Consider the following 23,098-nt stretch of genomic DNA (forward strand, 5'->3'; position numbering starts at 1 on the left):
GGTCCCTGCAGAGCTGTGCCCCAGGGAAGGGCCTCCCTCTTCTCGCCCCAGCCTGGCTGGCAGTGCCCTGTCTACCAAGGGGAGAGAAGACTCCTCATGGCTGATTTCCCCACCACCTCGTCCTGTAATCCCCCCTCGCCTCCCAGCACTTCCCTTTCTCCTAGGACTGCTCATCACTTTTGTCATCCGCATCTGTCTCCTCCAGATGGAAATTCCTCCAGGATTGCAAACAATGGTCATTCAGCCCCCATACAGGATGGCAGAGGAGAGGGAGGGAGGACACATGACCCACTGGCCGTTCTTTTTAATACTTTGATGAGGTGACCAGCAGGATTCTGGCTATCCACTTGAGAGCTACTGCCTGGTCATTTATTTAATCAGAGAAAAGCACCGTTGCTATGGAAGAGCATGTAAAAGGTAGTTACCTGCGGCCCCAGCAATCCAGGGATTCCAGGTGGTCCCACGTCACCTTTCTTTCCCTGAGTGTAAAAGAAGAAGCTGAAATTAACAAGCAGGCAATGGTCACCCAGAGCTGGTTTAATAATGAGTCTTGGTGGACATTTGAGTCTTTATTACTCTCAGCCTCCCGGATTAACAATTGTCCCTTAGAAATCCCCCACAGAGGAGCAATGTGGAATCACATGAATGACTCAGGCTTTGGGGTCAGGAGCAAGGCTTTGGATCCCAGCTCTGTAACTTAAATGTGCTTAGTGATACATGGCCCCGTATTCAAAAGGCACAGAAAGTAATACCTGAGAAAAGTCTCCTTTTAATCCCAAACTCAGCCACTCAGTTCCTTTCCTTGGCTTATTTTACCAGATGTTGGTTAATTCTCCCAGAGATATTTTGTGCATTGGTAAGCCTTCCAAGTGCACACACAAAAACACACACACTCCCCCGTCCCCCTTTCCTTCACAGATTTCAGCATGCCATTCAATCTGTTAAACTTTGCTTGTTTCCATTTAATTTATCTAAGCCGGATCCCACATCACACAGAGAGTTGCTGGGATCCTTTATACAGATGCATGATTTTCCCTGTGCGAATGATCCGTGATGCACTGAAACAATCCCCTCCTCGTGGCCAGGTAAGTTACTCAGGGCATATCTGCTCTTCTGTGCGAATCCACACTTCAGTGCATGCATGCTCAGTATCCAGTAGGGTGACGTTGTGGGGTGACCTAAGGCCATCTCCTTAAACAGGGGTAAGGTGTGTGTTGGTTCGTTTAATTTATACAATGTATAAATTAAACAGAGGTTATCTGAAGGACAGAATATGGCCCTTTTGGGCTTTATCCTGGAGGTTTTCTTGATTAAAAAAAAGCACGGCCATCAGAAATTGAAGGTAAAACAGGACCTCCTCACTTTCTAGTTCTTCCCACATGGTCCTTTCTTAATTTGTCCTGCAAGAGGACCCTAGAACGCCCATGTTCTTATCCCATTGATGGGTGTGCAAACCCGGGCTCAGAACTCATGTCTCCATTGTTGCACTGCCAGTAAGGGGCAGAGCTCAGACCACACCCAGTTCCACCCGGGCCTGAAGCCTGTGCCAGTGATGCTGGCTTCTCAGGGCTCTGAAGATGATGAAAAGGGATGCTTTCTACAAAATAACTCTAAGGGTATCTATGAGACATACAATTTGATCTCATCGTCCCCTCTCATTCAGCAACTCTGGCTCTCTTCTCTCTGCCCCTTGCTGATACTTGCTTATCTCCACTGTCCCAGGACCCCCAACTCAGGAACATTCACAAGGCCGTTTTCTTACCTTAGACCGTGCCTCCTCCATCCCACTACTTCCCCACTGATCCCCATCTTTCTCATTCTCATTCCTTCCCTCTCTCCATCCCTTCTTTCCTCTCCTTCCTCTCTTCCTGTTTCTTCCCTCCTTTTTCCCTTCCTCCCATATTTAATGAACAACTAGTATGTGCTGAGCTTAGGAGACAGGCTTTGTGATCCCTCTACCCACAACCTCCCAAAACAGCCCTTCCCCGGATGCAATGGGCTACGCAGGGCTGCCACAATCTCCTGCCTCCGCTTCAGAATGCCACCATCAAACCAAGGCCCATCTTAGGCACATAATCCTCCAGGAGGCCGCTGCCGCTTTGTTAAGGGAACAAAGGTATCAGGGTTGCACATGAGGGAAGTCTGATGGAGCTCAGAGGCAAGTGTTCTTTAAGGAGCTTCAAGTCCCGAAATCTCAGGGGTCTCACACATAAGACTGAGCCCACCGTGGCCGAAAGTGGAAGATAAAGCTCTGCTCCTCTCTCCTGCTTAGTTTTCCACTCACTCAGTCCCCCTGAATGCTGAGCTCCAGACACACTAGCAGGACTAAGGTGTGGCCTCTGCCCACAGGGGCTGGTAGTTTGCTGAGAAGGTAATGACCACACAGCCTGTGCTGGGCATGCAGAAGCATCAGGAGCTCCTGGTTCTGCCTAAAGGGTTTAAGAAGACGTCTCAGGGAGGCGGTGCTGCTGTCATATTGGAAGGAGAAAAAGGAGCTTCCCGGTGGGGCAAAAATCAGCTGCAGGGAACGGAATAGGAAAGTGTGCAGAGGTAGCTGAAAGCCAGACACTGGCAAAGACTGCGTATCGCCCAGGATGGGAGGCTGCAGGATGTGGGCAGCAAGGAGTCAGGAAAGGTTTGGGTGGCCTGGACCAGGCACAGCCACCCAGGGGGTCAGGAGTTTCAACTGACCACACAGTCTGATCCAATGAGTGCCGGCCCTGAGAGCAGCAGGGAGGATGGACGAAGGCTGATGGGGCTGCTTCCTCTCCCTGCCCAGCATAACCCATAACATCCCCTCGGAGCAGCCCACCATTATCTCCGCCGAGGATGACCGCAGCGGCCTCCTAAACCGTGCCTCCCTTCACACTTGGCCATTGCACTTTTCCCCTCAAAGCAGAGCCAGGATGATATCATTAAAACATAAATCATGTCACATCTCCTCTGCTCAAAGCACTGCAGTGCTTCTCTGCTCACTGAGAGCAGAACTTTAACGACCTCCAGTCTGCCCTCCGTGGCCTCATTTCCTCCAGGCCTCTTCTCATTTCCATGTACCTTTTCCCCACCTGCAGCCACACTGGCCTCCCACCTCCAGCCTGAACCTGCCAAATGCATTCCAAGCTGAAGGCCTCTCCGCCGGCTTTCCCTCCTGCCTGGGGTGCTCCCCAGGTATCCACATACATCAGTTCTTCAATTCACTTTGGTTTCTGCTCAAATGCCCTTTGAACTGAATGTCTTCTTTGGCCAGCCTAATCAGACTAGCACCTCCTCTGTCCCACCGTGTCCTCCCGCCCTGCCGTAATTTCCTTAGTATAGATCTTCACCAGATGGACCACTGGTGTTCGTGCTTATTTATTGCCTGTCTACACTTAGTGGGACACAAGCTTTCTGAAAGCAGAGTCGGGCTCTGTTTTTGTTTGATGCTATATACTGTTGGCTCAGGACAGTGCCTGCCACATGGCAGACACTCAATAGACATTTGTGTGCTGAATAATTGTCCCTTTGAGGACTATGCAGTCCCAAGCCATGACCGTGACCTAGGGATAGCAGTGAAAGGTTAGAGAAAAGTGGTATCAGGGAGGAAGGGAAGATATAACTTGGAGATGTAGTGTCTAGCAGAGAGAGGAAGCGAGCCTGATTCTGATGCCCCTGGATCCGCACCCGTGAGCGGCAGAATGCATCAGCCTGGAGGATGTGATGAAGTTTAGGTCACACTGAGTTTCTTGATACTTGCCAGGTAGAATTCAAAATGTGGTCACAGATACCTTCAGAAGACAGCCAAGCCTTGGGGGCTCTGGGTTTCTCCATCCATCTGATCCCGCTCTGATTAATGCAGACATCAGGAAGCTGATCATAAGACAGCTAAGAGTTGCAAGCGCCCCTTCCTCAGGGAAAGGAAACCAGACACCTTCCATTTTCTATCTAGACAGACACCCCCTCCAATTGCTTCCAGGTGATTCTATAGAGAGTCACTCGTTATTACAAGATGAATAAACCATTTTCCCTCGAGGTCAGTGGGAGGACCTGGTGACTCATCCTCAGAATTTAGAACCCAAGCCAGCAATGTAACTATGCTGAGAGGAAAGACTGAAAGGAGAGATTGGAACACCTAATGGTTGGTAGGAAAGGATGAGAGGGAAGGGATGCTGAGGTTTGGGCCATGACTGGGCAGAATGGCTCATTAAGATGCCAATGTGGTCGGGGTGTGAAGCTTTGCTTTCCTCTCTGGGGTGATGTGATCACCATTTAGGGATGCAGCAAGGTCTCAGCAGCTCTCCACTTCCTCAGCTGACCCCAGGATCTTATGTAACAACCTTACTCATGCTCAGGAAGGTGGACACCTAAGTTGACATCAGGATTTGTAAAAGGCATGAATTCAGGAGCTGCTCCTGTGCCAGGAAAGTTGAATCAATTGCTCTGGAAGAGCAGGCATATGGGCAAGCAGGAGGCATGTGGTGGACGAAAGAGAAATGCAAAAAAACACATCTATGGACGTAAACATCAGAAGCATAAGGTTTTCGGCAAGGAGGGGGAAAAAAGCAAAAAGGTGGCAAGAGGCCAGAGAAAGAAAAGTGTCAGAGGCAGATCTTTCATGGGTCATCCATGAAGGGGCGTCACCCAGAGAAGCCTCAGCATAACATCTCTTTGGCGTCTGTACCTTCCACACCTGCAGCGTCATGGGCCATTCCAGTGCCTCTCAAAGCTGGCCTTCCTTTCTCCAGCCACAGCCACAGGAGCCCACCCTGTTCCCAGGCCCAATCTCTTCCTTCGGGCCCTCCTGGGTCCACCTGTGCAGGCAGGTTATCCTTCCCAAAGGGTGAAAGAATCTCTGTCCAAGTCACTTCTCTTCTCTAATGTAGTTAGTTAGAGGAGCTTCTTTATCCCAAAGACATATCTGAGCTGTTTGACTTCGAGATTCCAAACCCTGGGGTCCTAACCTGCCTTTTCAATTTGGTGTCCAGAGTTCACACCATTATTTCCCAAGCAAGGGCCCAATTGAACTGCTTAGCTCAACCCCAAATACCCCCTTAGGGCTTCTGATGCCTGAGACGCCCTCTGTCTGTAATCCTTCCTTCCTATCTCAGCCCATCAAAATCACATCCCAGTTCAGTGCTACCTCTTCCAGGAAGCTTCAGCAATAATGATAAATTACAGCCCAAAAGATGAGAAATAAATACTTGAGGCATGAATTCACTGGAGCCACCCAAGAGCTAACAAGTTAGAATTGCCAGGGGCGGGGTACAAAGCTCTAAGTAAGTAGAACCAAAGAAATTATCTTTTTTTTTTCTCCAACCCCTTTCCTCTATGATAATGTAAAGAAAAGAAGTCTAAATCTAAGGTAGATTAGAAGGAAAAGCCTTTTAGCTTGCTGAGCCTTTGTTTTCCCACATGGAAGATTATAATCATGATAATTATCTCAAAAGATAATAGATGATTTCATATTTGAGGAAGTTATTTATAAAACACAGTAAGGCATCACTCAACTGTAACAGACAGTGATGAGAAAGAGGAGGAAGATGATAATGACTATGAGGAAGAAGAAACAGTGAGAGTTGTATTCTGGCTCCTTTGTGTTCTTATACTGAGTGATGGACTGTGTGTCAAATAAATCTGGTTTCAAAATCTCAACCTCCCAGTAGTGCCACAGAGTTTAAATGAGATGATGCACACAAAGTCCTTAGTAATAGTGGTTATGGTGATGATAGTAGTAGCAGTTGGTGATTTTGATAATGGTGGTGGTGGTAATGGGGTCTTGTGGTGGCATTGAGGGTGATGGCGTTAATGGTGGTGGTGGTAGTGATGGTGATGGTGATGGTGATAGTGATGGTGCTGGTAATGAAAGTAGTGATGGTGATGGTGGTGGTAGTGATGGTGCTGGTGATGAAGGTAGTGATGGTGATGGTAGTGGTGGTGGTGGTGATGATGGTGATGGTGGTGGTCGTAGTGATGGTGATAGTGGTGGTGGTGGTGATGGCAGTGGTAGTGATGGTGATGGTGGTGAAGGTGATGGTGGTAGTGGTAGTGATGGTGATGATGATGGTGGTAGGGATGATGACGGTGATGGTGGTAGTGATGGTGGTGATGGTGATGTTGGTAGTGATGGTGATGATGATGGTGCTGGTGGTGGTGATGGTGATGGTGGTAGTGATGACAATGATGGTGGTGATGGTGGTGGTAGTGATGGTGATGGTAGTGATGGTAATGTAGTGAAGGTGATGGTGGTAGTGATGGTGATGATGGTGGTGATGGTGATGGTGGTGTTGGTGCTGATGGTGATGGTGGTAGTGATGGTGATGGTGGTGGTGGTGGTCAGTGACGGTGGTAGTGATGGTGATGATGGTGGTGATGGTGATGGTGGTGGTAGTGATGGTGATGTAGTGAAGGTGATGGTGGTAGTGATGGTGATGATGGTGGTGATGGTGATGGTGGTGTTGGTGGTGATGGTGATGGTGGTAGTGTTGGTGATGGTGGTGGTGGTGGTCAGTGACGGTGGTAGTGATGGTGATGATGGTGGTGATGGTGATGGTGGTGGTAGTGATGGTGATGTAGTGAAGGTGATGGTGGTAGTGATGGTGATGATGGTGGTGATGGTGATGGTGGTGTTGGTGGTGACGGTGATGGTGGTAGTGATGGTGATGGTGGTGGTGGTGGTCAGTGACGGTGGTAGTGATGGTGATGATGGTGGTGATGGTGGTGGTAGTGATGGTGATGTAGTGAAGGTGATGGTGGTAGTGATGGTGATGATGGTGGTGATGGTGATGGTGGTGTTGGTGGTGATGGTGATGGTGGTAGTGATGGTGATGGTGGTGGTGGTGGTCAGTGACGGTGGTAGTGATGGTGATGATGGTGGTGATGGTGATGGTGGTGGTAGTGATGGTGATGTAGTGAAGGTGATGGTGGTAGTGATGGTGATGATGGTGGTGATGGTGATGGTGGTGTTGGTGGTGATGGTGATGGTGGTAGTGATGGTGATGGTGGTGGTGGTGGTCAGTGATGGTGGTAGTGATGGTGATGATGGTGGTGATGGTGATGGTGGTGGTAGTGATGGTGATGGTGGTGGTAGTGGTGGTGACAGTGGTGATGGTGATGTTGGTAGTGATGGTGATGATGATGGTGCTGGTGGTGGTGATGGTGATGGTGGTAGTGATGGCGATGATGGTGGTGATGGTGGTGGTAGTGATGGTGATGGTGGTGGTAGTGGTGGTGACAGTGGTGGTAGTGATGGTGATGGTAGTGATGATGATGGTAGTGAAGGTGATGGTGGTAGTGATGGTGATGATGACGGTGGTAGTGACGGTGGTGGTGGTGATGGTGATAGTGGTAGTGATGGTGCTGATGGTGGTGGTGGTGATGGTGATAGTGGTGGTGATAGTGGTAGTGATGGTGATGATGGTGGTGATGGTAATGGTGGTAGTGATGGTGATGATGGTGGTGATGGTGATGGTGGTGGTGGTGATGGTGATGGTGGAGTTGATGGTGATAGTGGTGGTGATGGTGACGATGATGGTGGTAGTGATGGTGATGATGTGGTGATGGTGATGGTGGTGGTAGTGATGGTGATGGTGGTGGTGGTGATGATGGTGGTAGTGATGGTGGTAGTGATGGTGATGGTATAGTTGTTGTGTGATGGTGGTAGTGATAGTGGTGGTGATGGTGGTGGTGGTGATATTATTAACATTATTAGCGGTGGTATTGATAATGGTAACTCTAGTAATGGTAGATATAGCAGCAGCTATGTAACCTCTGATTTTTGTCCCATAAGTGGTTACAGAGATTTGAGAAGTGCTAGAAAAAATAAATTTTGGAGCAATAAAAAGCTGTTTTACTAACAATAGGCCTGTTTCTTTCATTTTTCTTTTTTTCTTTTTTAAATTGCTACCCAGCACAATTTCTGGATTAAGTGTTTGTACTTTATCAAGAGGGCAGATTTTCAAGCCATTCTGAATGCCAAGATGCTGAGCGGAACTGGTATTTCCAAGGTTGCCTGTCTGCCCACGGAGAGGAGGGAAGCCTATAAATTCAGAACAGCAATTCTCTCCCAGCCAGGATGAGTTAATACATTCATCTGAGGGACCATTAACAGATAAAAGGATTGCTTGTGCAACTGATTCTAATATGTGCCGTATGGTCGTCTGCTCAGTTCCTGTTCTCCAGGCCTCCAAATGTCAACCATGATTATTTTCTACTGGTTAGAGCTGAAACCAGGTGTGCAGGAAAACCTAGGATGTCCTGACACAAACCCTGGCTTTGTGCCATGAAATGAATCAAACAGTAGCCTAGGATCCAAACAACACTGTTAACATCTGGTAGAGCAGGAAAAAGCAGGACAAATATTTTAGAGTGAAAAAGGAAAACAAATTCAACCTAGGCTGCTACTGCAAGAAAGACCGGCCATGTTTCCTTCCTCGAACCTACTAGAAATCAGAGCTGCTGAGTCAGATAACCTTCAACAATAACGAGACCCTCGGCTTCAAGGGAAAGACAGGGATTAAGCTGATGTGTACCCAGTACATCCTACGGTACAGGCATAGTATGGGACTGAGAGTCCTAGATCTACTCAAGGCATCCAAAGCAAGGACAGTTAACTTCCATGTTAGAATTCTGATGTGCACATGGATACACACACACAAACACACACTCATACTCACAAGATTGAAGCAAAGAGGGTGGAGAATTTGGAGCCAGGCAGATCTCACGCCCCAGATATAAGTACCCCCAGAACTTACAGCCTGGGTGATGCTCAGTAATTTGATTTATACCTTTAAGTCTTAGACTCCTACTTAGTAGAATGGGATTAAAACCACCACACCTCATAGAATCCTATTGATGAGAGGGAAGAGAAACCAGAATATATTGAGAAAATGATCTGGGGAGCCAAAGAGATTGCCACCTGCCGTGGGAAGAGCAATGAAAAAGATCTAAGTGGCCTCGAGAAGGTCATTCCTGTTTCTGGACATATTTCTCACTGTGAGTCTCAAAGATCCCTGCTGCCACAAAAAAAATGCTTCTATAGACATTCCAAATTGCACATTTTGTTGAAACGCGTCACAGTATCCAATTTTTTTAAATCAATTTTTCTTTGGTTTATCTTCCAGAGAAGATAAAAGACGATGTCTAGGCAATTTCAGCTGGGATTCGGTGTCACAGAGCAAGGCAAGGCATAAGAAGGGACCACGTTCTCTTCTCTAAAATGAGGCATCCCCTGTGGAAGGTGAGAACCCAGCTGAGCAGCCACCCAGTTCTGAATCTTGTCCTTTTCTCCCCACTCACGTGTGTCTGCCCAGAAAGCCAAACCCATGTGTTCCCTAACTGCATGAGATTATAGTGATGCCGTTACATATTTAATTAATGCCATTATATATTTATGTGTATTTTATAGGCATATTCATATATTTATAACTATTTTATGTCTATAAAATATGTATGTTTTACAGGTGTGAGGCACTCGTCTCATTACTGTGGTTACAAAAATAAATGAGAAAAAGTCCTTCCTCTCAGTCTTACAATCTATTAAAGAAACCAAAAACCAATTCTCAAATAAGAAAAATATCAGATAAATCTTCAGAAAATTAAAATGGGCTGGTGTGAGAATAACAGTGATGGCTATTTTGAGGTGGATGATTAGGGAATGACAATTTTTTTTTTTAATTGGAAAAGTGAGCCTCCTGGAAGCTCTGGAAGGTCCCCAAAGCTGCAGTGGCCTTGAGCCAGGCTGGTTCTTCTGCGGAAACATTCCGGGTTCAGAGGCAACTGCAGCATCTCTCATTTCAGCTAGGTGACAGTGCTCCCTGATCAACCTCCTTAATGCCTAGCTCAGACAACAAGCAGGAAGTTAAAGCCTTGGAAGGAGAAATGCAGCCCTTCTCTATCTCTCTGCCTGGTGACTGCTACTGCCCTCCAGTAGGCGGGTGAGCAGGCTGGCGTCTCCTACAGCTCCGGGGATGGTGTGGAGCATGCCTTGCTCTCAATTCTCCCTTTCTCCATGTCAATGTGGAAAAAAAACAGCTTTGTCCAAAATGAATGCATTTACTTTGCCGAGGATTATCCTGTCTGCCTGTGGCTAATCTCTAAAATGAAGGGCCTGGGTTCTGCTGCCCGCCACCCTGTGCTTAGTGTCTGCCTCTCCGTGTCCGGGTTCCTGCCTGCCATCAGCCGTCAGACTCATCTCTTCCCTCTGTGCAGACTGAGCATGTGCAGTAACGCCCAGGAGCTCTTCTGAGTGATATTTCAATTGAAGTTGATGAGGAGGAAATGACAGGTCATGGTGAGGGAAAGAGAGAGATAATGTTCTGAGTAAGTCATTTTGTCTCGGGTTTTCCTGACTCAGCTAGACAGCGACTGAACAGGAAGCTGCTTCCAAGCCCACAACATTACAGTTTGTTTCTACTCCCTTTTTCTTCCTAGATGCAGGCACTGAGCTAGCAATATCCATGGGCCAGAACACAGCCTGAGTCAGGGAATCACCCATGATGACTGAAAGTCCATGAGACCCCAAAACCCACTTGCTCATCATCCTTGATTCACTAGAGGAAGCAGAACCAGTGGGGACACCCTGTGCTAATGCTCCCACCATCCTGCCTGTCACTCTTGGTTCACTCTCCTCTGCTAGACGCTGGGCCTTTCAGAGCATGACTTCTGCCCTTTCCCCAGCATGCCCACGACCTGGCATCTGGCCTGAACCACGATGGGTGCTCAGAAGTCCCGTGCTCTGCCTGGCCCCTGCCCCTTCTCAGTGGATCACCTGGGAGCCTCCTAACTGGCCTCCTTCCTGCAATCTGTTCTCAACACTAGAAGACACGTGAATGTGTTTAAGACATAATCCGGGCCCTGTCACTGCGATCTTCAAAACTCCACAGTGAGCAAATCAGAACCAGAAATGTATGAGATAGGCACATCCTGAATATGAAATTATTTGATGCAGCTTCAAGAAGGAGTTTTCATAGATTTAGGCAAAATGATGATAAGATTCCTTCTCTTTCGGAGACAACATACTGAAATCTTTAGAAACAAAACGATGTGATGATTTTAGAACTTGTTTTCAATGAATTCATTGGTAGGTAAAAGTGATAACTTACAAGTGTGGAGCAGGTTTGGGGTATATGAAGGTTTATTTCACTCTTTCTACCTTTGTGTATGATCAGTGCTTTTCATCATAAAGCACTGAAAACATGCAAAAGCTCCATCAGTCACTCACAGTAAAGCCAAGTCCTTATGATGGCACATGAGGCCTGACATGAACCTCATCTTCTCCTGCGGACTCCTTGCTGGGTCCAGCCACATAGACCTCTAGGGTCCAACACCCCAAGCCTGCTCCTGCCTCAGGTCCTCAGGTCCAGCCGTCCCCTCTGCCTGTCAGGCTCGTCCCCAGCTATCAGTTTGGCCAATATCCTCACCTCTGGAGAGCCTGTTCAAGGGAAATTGTCTTCATGGGGCCTTCCTGCATCACCTGCTTACACGCTAACTATTATGTCTCTTTCCCCCCTGCCTGCCAGAATATAAATGGCATGAGGGCAGGAGCTTCCTTCTTCTTCCTGAACTCTACTCACTTGCCTACAACAATAGGTACCCAGTAGATGCAGGAGAAATATTTGTGGAATGGATGAAATTTGTGGAAGGAAGAAAAGGTGAGAAGAAAAGGGGAAGGAAGGGAGAAAAGCAAGTAAAAGAAAAATAGCAAAAAATTGGCAAATGCAATACAAGAGGAAGAAAGGAGGGACTGGTTGAGAGTCCCCAGTACGATGCCAGCTGAGCCCGAACTAGAAGCCATGTCTGCAGCCATTTTAATTACACCCACGAGCTTCCAAACTGAAGAGGAAGAAGTCCAGGTCAAAGCTGATGGGCACAGGCATGTGGGCAGAGGCAGGATGCCTTTCCTAGGGGGCACTTCCCACATCCAAAAGGCTGATGTCAATGCTCCCATTGACTCCTGTGGAAAACCCACTCAGTCCTGCAAGGCCACCTCAAACATCAACTTTTCCCCTGGGTGTGATGGCTTCCAGCCTGCACCCCTCGACACACACACCCCACCAGCAGCCTCCCTCAAGCTGAGATTCCACTCTCTTCTGAACATCTGTCATCTTCATCCATCTCCATTGAGGTCACTTGTTTCTATGCACTGAGCCCTTTAGCCAACCTGTGAGCTCGTGGTAGCTGAGACCTTAAGGTTTTCAGAAAATCCCAAAGCATTTAGCGGAGTGTCTGTGCATCACAAGAACTCCATGTGAGCTTTTTGACAGACTGACACATGGAAAGAATGAAGGGAGAAAACAAGAAGTCAGGCTTTGGGGACACACAGTCCCCACTGTGTGCAAGTCCCTGAGGACCCATCAGTGGCTGTGCTGTATCCAAGCCTGTCCTTCATCTGCAGAATTAGGGATGGCAGGGCTGTTATGGGAGCTGCCATGTAATCGGAGCTCAATAAACACCATATCCTACCTCTGCCCATCATCGCTGCACCCCAGCCCCTCACCCTGCTTGCTTCTCTGGATCTCCCTGTTTCATTCCTCAAATCTCCAGACCTGGGGCAGTGCCCAATTTCCAAGGCCTGTGGGTTGTGTAAAGCTCAGACCAAGCAAAGCCCCATTGCATGAGTGGCTGGTATTGCTCAGAAAGGTAAAAAGCATTTCTGAAGATGACAGCAGTCACCTTGGGAAACACACCCAATAGGCTTAAAGAAACTGTGTCTAAGAAGGTGATATGGTTTGCCTGTGTCTCTGCCCAAATCTCATCTTGACTTGTAGTTCCCATAATTCCCATGTGTTGTGGGAGGAACCCCGTGGGAGATCATTGATTTATGGGGGCAGTTTCCCACATACTGCTCTTGTGATAGGGAATAAGTCTCACAAGATTTGATGGTTCTACAAGGGGAACCCCCTTTCGCTGGGTTCTCATTCTGTCCTTGCCTGCTGCCACATAAGACAGGTCTTTCACCTTCCACCATGACTGTGAAGCCTCCCCAGCCACATGGAGCTGTCAGTCCATTAAACCCCCTTTCCTTTATAAATTATGCAGACTTTTACATGTCTTTATCAGCAGCATGAAAACGCACTAATACAGAAGGTATGAGCCTAATGGGTGAGCTCTGGGCAAGATGTTCCCTCATTGCCTTAATAAATTAGATAAAAATGTAGATTTAAAAAAACCTTCACAGTCATCTTTATATAAACAGTTCTACCTATCATCTAATTCTATTTTGGAAAAGTAACAATTGCCCAAGTTCAATGCAAAATGAAAAAAGCTTCATGTAAACATTAATTACATAAATGTACAAAGATTGTTGTTTCTCTTCAGATCGTGCAGGAACATGTTGAGAGAATGACAGCCATGTCAGCTGTCACACCTTGCTGCCCACCCAGGGCCACATCCCTTAATGAGCACTTTTTGTCCTAACAACACAGCCAGTGGTGATGCCTTCCCCACTGCAGCAAGAAGTAAACTGGCCTGGAGAGGCTAGGTGACATGGAAGGGTCACACAGCTGCGGAGAAGTGGAGCAGTGCTTCAATCCCGGTGCATCCTCTTCCAAAGTCTGGGATCCAACCAATTTATGGAGGAGGAAGACACCTGGCTTTGACTCACCTGACTGCCTCACTTGACTGATAGGAAAACTGAGCCAGGGCTCGATGCTGAATGGGAAGTGAGGGCAAGTGAATCTCTGATATGGTTTGGCTGTGTCCCCACCCAAATCTCCTCTTGAATTATAACTCCCACAATTCCTACATATCCTGGGAGGAACCCAGTGGGGGTGGTTGAATTATACAAGAAGGTCTTTCCTGTGCTGTTCTCATGGTAGTAGATGAGTCTCACAAGATCTGATGGTTTTAAAAATGGGAGTTTCCCTACACAAGCTCTCTCTTTGCCTGCTGCCATTCATGTAAGCTGTAACTTCCTCCTCCTTGCCTTCCACCTTGATCGTGGGTCTCCCCAGCCATGTGGAACTGTAAGTCCATTAAACCTCTTTCTTTTGTAAATTTCCAAGTCTCGGGTGTATGTTTGTGAGCAGCGTGAGAACAGACTGATACAATTTCTCTCACCCAATGCACCTTCATGATGCCTTTCCCCACCTCATCTAGCCTTAAAATAAGTATCTGTGGAATCTTGAGAATTTGAAAGGGATATAGGAGGCAGAGTTCTTTGAGAGCCAAAGACTGAAGTTAACTAATGGGTAAACAGTTAGAGTCAGTGCTGAATGAGAAGAGCAGGCCATCCCCTTTCAGAACTGAGAATGTGAAGTCAATCCACAGCAAAATATATGGCACTATCCATGTCACTGAACTACAGATTGTCCAGGCTGAGAGGCCATTCGTGGGATAAGGGCTGCCTCTGTCAGATGCCAGGACTCCATTCCCACCCAACCTCAGTGGTGAAAACCTCCAGAAGCAGGAAGCTCACTGATCCCTGGAGCTACCTGCCCCATATGTTGGTGCCTGTGGCCCTCAGATTGTTATCCATGTGAACTAGTAAAAAGTAGTACATGCTTAAGGGTTACAGTTTAGCAAATGTGAGCTGACTTCCTACCCTGTCCCAGGTATCTTGATGGGAACCAGGGACACAGAGTAAAGTCTGGCTTTCAGTCCAGTTTGCCATGGGAGCATCGTAGGGGATCAGGGAGTAACCCCAGCATGACTCTGCAGCCCTCAGAACATACAGCATTGTTTCAAGAGCTGGACTTACTGGTGCATTAGACCTTTCCGGGGTATAACATCTAAATAGGAAAACAGTGCTTAATTAAATTAAATACACTGAGATATGATATTCAATAATAGCACGAATACATTAGAGGCACAGCTGTATCTTTTCACCCCTATTTTTTCTCACTTTTCTCAAGACTTAGCTCAAATATCATTTCCTTCAAGAACTTCCCCAGGCTGGGTCAGTTGCCTTTTCTCTGTGTACCCGTGGCACCGGGCTTCCCCTCTATGGGGCTGTGATCACCTAATGGATTTATATCTCTATATTTATATCTCCTGGCAGACAACAGACTCATCTCCATGTCCCTGAGGCCCAACTCAAGGCAGAACACAGTAGAACCTCAACCATGTTTGATGAACTTAATCCAACCCTTCATTCTTCCTCCAATATTCATTTCGAGCCCCTGAAAGTGATACAGTCTATCTTCTCTGTGTGACATTATAAACTAGGGACCAGTGTGGGTGAGCTGAGAATCACAAAGAAAAGAGAGTTTACTTACTCGGAGACCTTGCAGACCAGGAGGTCCATCCCTGCCTTCTGGACCTATTGGACCCTTTAGGAGGGAAAAAAAGGAAAGAGAGAAACATAATGATAAATGCAGGGCTTAATGGCATAGCTTAGGCTTTAGACTCTCACCCTCACTGGATAGTGTAATGCCAAACCATTCCGATGGGGAAATTGGGAGGTTCCATTCTCTCAACCCTCTAACACTTTAAAACATGTACATCTATCTGATCTGATTAAATATGTTTAACAGGATGTGAGCAACATAGTTCATACTTTACACTGAGAAGTGCAAGCATCCAATAGATTGCTTTAGTAGTTTGTGCAGAACATGCAGAAAAGAATTGTCTGGAACTAAGTGTCTTCGATTCTAAGTCCAGTGCCCTTTCCCTGTAGCTTGCTGGCTCAAAAAGAACTGGCATAGATTATCTGACTCTCAGGCAACAGTGATATACAAAACCTGATCACCTGGACAAATGAATGAAATCGCCTAGGAAAGATCAATTCCAATTAACCAAGGAACACTGGTGCAGGAAGGAGTTATCCTGACCCCATTCAAATCCTGCCCCCTCATCCTGCCTCGATTCTGCCTCATGAGCTCAGGTAAGTCACCTGGTGTCATTAAACCTCAGTTATGTCATCTCTGAAGCAGGGATGATACAACCACCTACTACGCAGTTATGAATGGGTTATAAATCTGGGGCACAGCACCTGGGCCCCCAGACAGCACCCTGATTTATACCATAGAATGAGGCATACTACGTGAGTAAGAAACTGAAACCCTAAGCTTAAGCTATGACTCTATCACCACTTCTGGGTGAATTCGGCCAGAAGTGTCCTCTCTGTACTTCAATTTCCCCATCTTCAATAAATATTATTTTCATAATTATCATACTAATAGCTACTGCTGCTAAATTTTGCATAACTATACGTGACCAAGCTGCATTTAGGTCCAAGGTCTTTTCTCTTAATAACATCATGTAAATGAATAAATAAATGGACAAACTGCAATAATTAAAGGTGTGGATCTCTCTTCCTAACAAGGAGATTCTGTTGAGCTCAGGACACACAGAAAGAGAAGACCCTAAAGGCATGAGTTTAAGGTCAAGAAATGCCTCACATTGATCTACATGGCTGGCCCTTTAGTGGCCCCACCAGACATTGGTAAAACTATCAGAGCCTGTTTCATCTTGGGGAAAGGATGAAAGATGCCAGCATTTGGATGCAGAATGCTGAACACTGTTTCCATTTAGAGAATGGGATATATTTTCCTCTCTCTGGGATTGCTGAACACAAACTTAAAATTTTCCATTCTCAACAGAAGTCACTGAAGCCAGCTTCTCAATTCAATTCAACCCAATGAATATTTAGAAAGCAACTGCTCTGCAGAAGGCCCCGAGCTAGGTGCTGCCGGGGACTCAAAAGCAGATAGAAATGACAATTGATATCGGCACTGGGCTCAGTGAGGCTCCATGGTGCTCTGCTTCAGACAGCAGCTCATTTAACCTCATAGTATGTTTACATAGGAGAAGATGCTGCTGCTGCAGATTTCCAAGTGAGGGGTGAATCGAATGAGGACTGGAGATTAAGCAATGTTGCCAAAGACACAAAGTTACTTGGTGGAAAAATTGGGCCATGAAATCAGATGCTCTGGTTCCTAATCCTAAGTGCCTTTCATGACCCTGTTTCTCTAAGTTCACGCTGTGGTCAGGTTCACTTGCGTGGCCCTCTTGGATACCTGCTGCAGGGCTATCTCTACAAGCATGTGTTAAGTTCCCACCATGTAGTAAGCCCTGTGGACTGAGAGATGGGAGAGACATTGGTCCTCACCTAAAGAATCTTACAATATTGGACCTCTCATTACTGTTCTTTCCTAATAAGGCCTTTAGGTAGGCTGTTTGCTTTTTGAACATTCCCAGGGGACCTGATCACTAACATCATGTGTTGTAATAAATCTCATTCTGTCTAGGCTAGAGGACATCTTCAGAACCATGGGTAATCCTGTTGGGCATCAGGCTAAGATAATCTGAATTTTGAAAGTAGGTAGGTTCGGCTGGGCATGGTAGCTCACGCCTGTAATCCCAGCACTTTGGGAGGCCAAGGCGAGTAAATCACAAGGTCAGGAGTTTGACACTAGCCTAGCCAACATGGTGAAACCCTGTCTCTACTAAAAATACAAAAACTATCCAGGCGCAGTGGCGCGTGCCTGTGGTCTCAGCTACTCAGGAGGCTGAAGCCGGAGAATTGCTTGAACTGAGGAGGCAGAAGTTGCAGTGAGCTGAGATCACACCACTGCATTCCAGCCTGGCAACAGAGCAAGACTCTGTCTGAAATAAAAGAAAAAAGAGAAAGAAAGAAGAGAAAGAAAGAAAAAAAAGAAAGAAGGTAGGTTCAAGACCCTCCCCATGTCCTATATAATGGACCCTAGAAATGGTACAGGCAGGAGATTCCCATTCATCATTTAGAAACTGCAAAAGTTTACTTGCAGTTATTTCGTCTTCACATAGCTGCTTCTTCAGACTCTGAGACTGCCTTCTGTGTTATTCCATTCCTGTATCTTCTGCCTTAGTATTTTGCTTGATATAAGGTAGGTGGTCACAAACGTTTGAGGTTTCTTCCTTGTCTCCCTCCCTCATTTATTACAACAAAATCTACATAAAGGGTGAGGACTACCCACATATTTCCATCTCAGAAAGAGCACAAAAAGGTTGCATCATGATTAAGCAGGGCTAGCCATCTTTAGCTTCTTCTTCTTTAGTGGGGGTCACGAAGTAAAGTAATTCCCTTTTACACAGCTCAGAGGAAGTATTGTACACTCTGTGGTGAAAAGAGCAAAGGCTGCAGAGTCAGATGTGGGCTCCAGTTCAGTTCTGCTTCTCAATAGCTATGTGACTTTGTGCAAACCACTCAATGTCTCTGCATCAATGTCTTCGTTGGTAAAAGATGAAAAATAACATCTTCACCCTTGCAGACTTAATATGCATATATTTGCATAAGAAAACATACTCTAGTATAGACCTTCAATACTTGCCAATAATAGATCTGAAATATACATGTATATATGCATAGAAAAGTAAATACTAAAACACACTGCATTCCCTGCATTATCTAGTTTAAATCTCTCAACAGTTACAATTGTGGGCATCTCTGGAAACTAAACCTGGAGAGGTCACAGAGACGTAAGTTAGATTTTCTGAACCAAAATCTTTGATATAAAATTATTTTAATTTTACTAGAATTAAACATCCCTTGAGTTTCTTCTATTTTTACCCCAGCAAAAACATATAAATGTATCCTAATAAAGAGCGGGCCTCAATAGCTTAATATGAATCTGATTTATATTCAATTACAAGTCAGTGATTTTCTTTCTTTCAATAAAATACAGTAACTTGAAAGCAACAGCAGCACACTGCCAGAAGAAGCAACTTTCAAGTGGGAAGCCTGTGGAGTTTACTGTATTCTTATTAATTATCCTCAGTATCTGAACTCACATCACAAAATAATCACAAGGGCCCTTTGGATGGCCTCTTCCAAAGTGGTTATTTACATATCATTAAATTCTTAACAGAGGGAGAAAGCAAAGGCTGAAATGTCCCAGGCCACTGCAAACCCAGAATTGAGCAGAAACATGGGAAAAGTGAGTGCGTTGGAAGCGAGTCAACTGGCACGTAAGTATCCAGTTTTTTTGTTTGTTTTGTTTTTGTTTTTTTTAGACAGAGTCTTGCTCTTGTTGCCCAGACTGGAATGCAGTGGCACAATCTCAGCTCACTGCAACCTCCGCCTCCGGTTTCAAGCTATTCTTCTGCCTCATGCTCCTGACTAGCTGGGACTACAGTTGCACACCACCATGCCTGGCTAGTTTTTGTGTTTTTAGTAGAGATGGGGTTTTTAGCATGTTAACCAGTCTGGTCTCGATCTCTTGACCTCATGATCTACCCGCCTTGGCCTCCCAAAGTGCTGGGATTACAGGCATGAGCCACCAAGCTTGGCCCCAATGTTTTTGTTCTACTTTATCTAAAAGGAAAATAAAACATCAGACTGAATCCCCCAAAACCCCCATCATGGCCGATTTAGGACTGCGGACTCTGAAGGCAGGGTCCCAGCATTTCAATCCCATTCCACCCATGGCTAACCGCATGACGTGCAGAGGGTTATCCCACCTCTTCCAGGTTCAGTTTGTCCTGTGTGAGACGTGACCACAACAGGACCTCCCACTCAGGTGATGTGAAGGCAATTGAGATAACGCCATGCTCAGCTGGGAGTGACTATGATCTTCCAAACCCAGAAGTGTGCGGAGCAAGCCCTCTGAAGGAGAGGGACAACTTACCAGAGCGCCTGGAGGCCCAGGGGGGCCTTGGTGACCTCTGGGTCCTGGAGCTCCCTGGCAACACAAGCCAAACACATGTTAGTCATGACTTTTCCACCATATGATCAGGCGCAACAACACCCGCGGCCCTTTCCTGACTCAAAGTTTCCTTTCCGAGTTCTCGATAGGGAGCTGAGGTATGAGAGTGGGCATTGCTTTCTTGGCAGAAAGGCAACTGGAGTCTGAAAGGCTTCATCTGAGCTCAGCCTGAGATCGTGGTTGTGGCTTTTCTGCTTCTGCTGTGACCTATATCCCTATTTGAAGAGGACGTGTGTACCTCTTACCTGTTCTCCTTTCAAGCCCTCTCGCTGCACCTGAGGGACAAACCAAACGTTAGCAAAGGTGTTGGCGTTTTCTCCACCACAGTCAACCTCTCTCAGCTTCACTAAAGACGTTCATTCACAGGGCATGCTGTCATGCCATGCCTCCTGACTTTTCTCTGATTCTGCCCTGTTTTTAGTGTTAAAAGCCTTCTCCCCATCCCATGTCCTTAGAAGAGCGCTGCCTTAGTCTTAGAGGTGAAGACTTCTCCAACAACCCAATTCCACCAGCACCTGCATCCATGATTCCAACCTCCGGTGACTCACCACAGAGCCCGGTACTCCAGGCGGCCCTGCAGGTCCCACATCACCCTGCACAGAAACAAGAAGGATGTCAGCGTAGTTACTGCTACCGCCTTCTGCAGTGGCCCCATCCCATTCCGAGGCTCATTCTTGCAAGCCCAGGGGAGCACACCCCTCCTTGTGCGCCATCACATGCATCTTTGTTTCACCCGGGCCTACTTTCTTGTGATATTCTCAAAGTTCTGGGTCTGATCCTCAACTCCGCCTCAGATCAGAATCTTCCTTGTGAGCAGGAGTCTTATTTTCTATTTTGTGTGCATCCAACCCAGTGCCTGGATCTAGGTCATGTTGGTCGTGTTCCATGAACACCTCATGGCCTTCACCAGCCTCTGCTGCCTGAGAGCAGCCTTCTGAGCCCCCGCCTGCACTGGCCACTGTCTTTGCTCTCTGAGAGCTGTGAGGATTTATGTTAGCATATCCCTTGCACCAGGTTCATAGCTCTGTACAGTCAGCATTCAGTAGATATTTATCAAATAAATAACTAAAAATGTGGCACTGATTCTCATCCATTTTCATGAAGTCACTTTATACACGAGACTTGTCTCCTGCCTCCTCCTCCTTGGCCTCCAGGTCCCCTGGACTACAATGGCTCTGGCCTGACCCGGTGACCCGGGGTGTGAAGCATATTTGTCAATTTTGATCACAGAGAAATCTTCAGTGCCTTCTACAGTGCCTTGTGGCTAAAGCAAGAACAATACTTACAGCCAATGTCTCCACACATGACGTGGGGACGTAACTTTTCCTTTTACCTAGAGCTTAGCCCAGGGAGCATGGGAAACATTCAAACACTGTTGTTAAATAAGCTGGTAAATGAATAAATAATTGCCAAATAAAGCTGAAGGCATCTCTTAGATCTTAAGGCTAGGGAGAAAGAGGGAATGGCTCAAGACACACCCTCACTGCCTTGGGGATTCCATTCCATGTATAGGAAATGTTTCTTCAGAAACCAAATGGATATATTCATAATGTGTCTTCCAATTGCACGGTCTCCCCTCCCTCCCCAAGACTTGGAAAAATCACATTGTTCTTCATAGCAGCAAGTGTTTTTCTAAAAATCCCAATTAATCATCTTTTATGTCAAAAACCTTGAGTGCCAGTTTTCTTTATTGTATCTTCCTGTTTTTCACATATAAAAATTGAGCTCTGCCTGAGAAACGTTTCTCTGTTCTGTTTTATTCTCTCCATGCTGCCACTACCCCTGCACACATGTGCACACACATGAGCACATGTTCTCACACGCATGTGCTTACACACACACTGCATTTACTATTCTATGGCCTCTCCAGACACTTCCATGACATTAACGCATGAAAATCGCCACACACTAAGAACACAGCATGGAAATAACGTCACCATTTCTTCATGAGAATCCTTCAACTCCTCCAAGCGGAGTTAGATTTCCCTTAGATTCCTGCAAACCTTATTCATATCTTGGTAATACAGGATTGTTAGAAGACATTCTGAGCTATGCCGTGTGTGTGTGTGTGTGTGTGTGTGTGTGTGTGTGTGTGTGTAAGGAGAGAGAGATAGAGAACAGCTGAATAATGAACCTTTTGAGGTTCAAAGTCATGTCTTTTTTTAATAACTACTTTGTGTCATTATCCCATTCACTTCTCTTGGTTTCATTGTTGTATTTATCATAGTATTATATTACACCACAGAAAGTGAGTTTCCAATAACAGTTATGAAATCAATTAATCAATACATGTTTTAATTATTTTCCACTCACCATCCGAGCTCCAATGTTCCAACAAATTTGTTGGGAAAACTAAGACCCTAGTATGCATCCCTAACAACGGTGTGTGTACAGCTAACAGTTATTGGAGAGACTCTGCCTTCCGGGCTCTTCTCCAAGGACTGGACATGGATTCACTGTCATTTCCTGTGGTACTATCTTTCCTGCCTAATGATGAGGAAAGCAGAGCTCAGAGACACTAAGTAACTTGTTCAAGGCCAGGAGTCTTGTCAATAATAGGACCAAAAGTCTCCCATAGAATCGATTTCTTCCCACAGTATGGGTGACATGTTTTTGTAAAGATCAGCTGTGGCCACTGCGGTGACTAGTCTCCGTGATGGGCCCCTGCAGTCCCTGCTTCCTGCATGCACCCTTGTGCGAGACTTCCCACAGCAGAAGGGCTGGGAGGTGTCTTCCAAGACCAGGTGATAGAAATGACTGTGGCTTCCATCTCAGGCGCCCTCCTTTCCCCAGCCTTGAATCACTGCTCACTTTCAAGAAGCCATTTCCCTTTCTGTGCATAGTACCATGGAGAAGCCCACGTAAAAGGGAAGTAAACATCTCTGGCCAACAGCTGTCAAGAAGTTCCAGCCTGCTGGAGACCACATGAGTGAGCTTGGAAATCGATCCTGCAGCCCCAGTGGACCCTTGAGGTAACTATTAGTGTATCCCCACTGACAGCTTGACTGCATCTCAGGAGAGCCCATGAAGCAGAACCATCCAGCCATGCCCATCCCAGATTCCTGCCCTCAGAATCGTGGGGGATCTGAAATGATTGTTTCCAACTGCGAAGTTTCGGGATGATTTATTACACAGCAGTAGGTGATGAGTGTGACCATGGACCCATTCTAGTGAAACTGTTAAAAAGGGCACAAAAATGCATCCTGTGACATTTAGATCTGCAGTAAATCATCGAATGGACAGGCAGATAATATGAGAGGCCTTGGTGGATAATCAGATTCACTTTGGGTCTTGGACAAGAAACTAGTTTTCTAGACGTGTGTCTGTTATCTGTAAAATGAAGCAGTTTAAAAAAAAAAATCTCCATGGTTCCAGTGACTTTCCCAAATTGTGGAGCATCTAAGATTTGTCTCAAGGATGCGATCTCAGAATGAGACGAGAGGCATCCTATGACCTGAGCCTCACTGGTTTCCTAGTTATTTAAATGAAAACCCCCAAAT

General features: G+C 46.2%; 1 protein-coding gene across 1 annotated transcript in view; it reads right to left on the reverse strand.

The window, feature by feature from the left end:
* The window catches only part of COL22A1 (collagen type XXII alpha 1 chain), a 320,593-nt gene that overhangs the window by 141,995 nt on the left and 155,500 nt on the right, over positions 1-23,098 (reverse strand). Inside the window, exons 19-23 of the mRNA XM_003933680.4 lie at positions 20,147-20,191; positions 19,844-19,873; positions 19,521-19,574; positions 15,189-15,242; positions 426-479 (exon numbers count right to left, since the gene is read on the reverse strand). Coding sequence (XP_003933729.3) covers positions 426-479; positions 15,189-15,242; positions 19,521-19,574; positions 19,844-19,873; positions 20,147-20,191 — 237 coding nt within the window. The remainder of the gene's footprint in view (positions 1-425; positions 480-15,188; positions 15,243-19,520; positions 19,575-19,843; positions 19,874-20,146; positions 20,192-23,098) is intronic.

This window comes from Saimiri boliviensis, chromosome 15 (assembly GCF_048565385.1).
Source record: "Saimiri boliviensis isolate mSaiBol1 chromosome 15, mSaiBol1.pri, whole genome shotgun sequence".
Lineage (NCBI taxonomy): Eukaryota > Metazoa > Chordata > Mammalia > Primates > Cebidae > Saimiri > Saimiri boliviensis.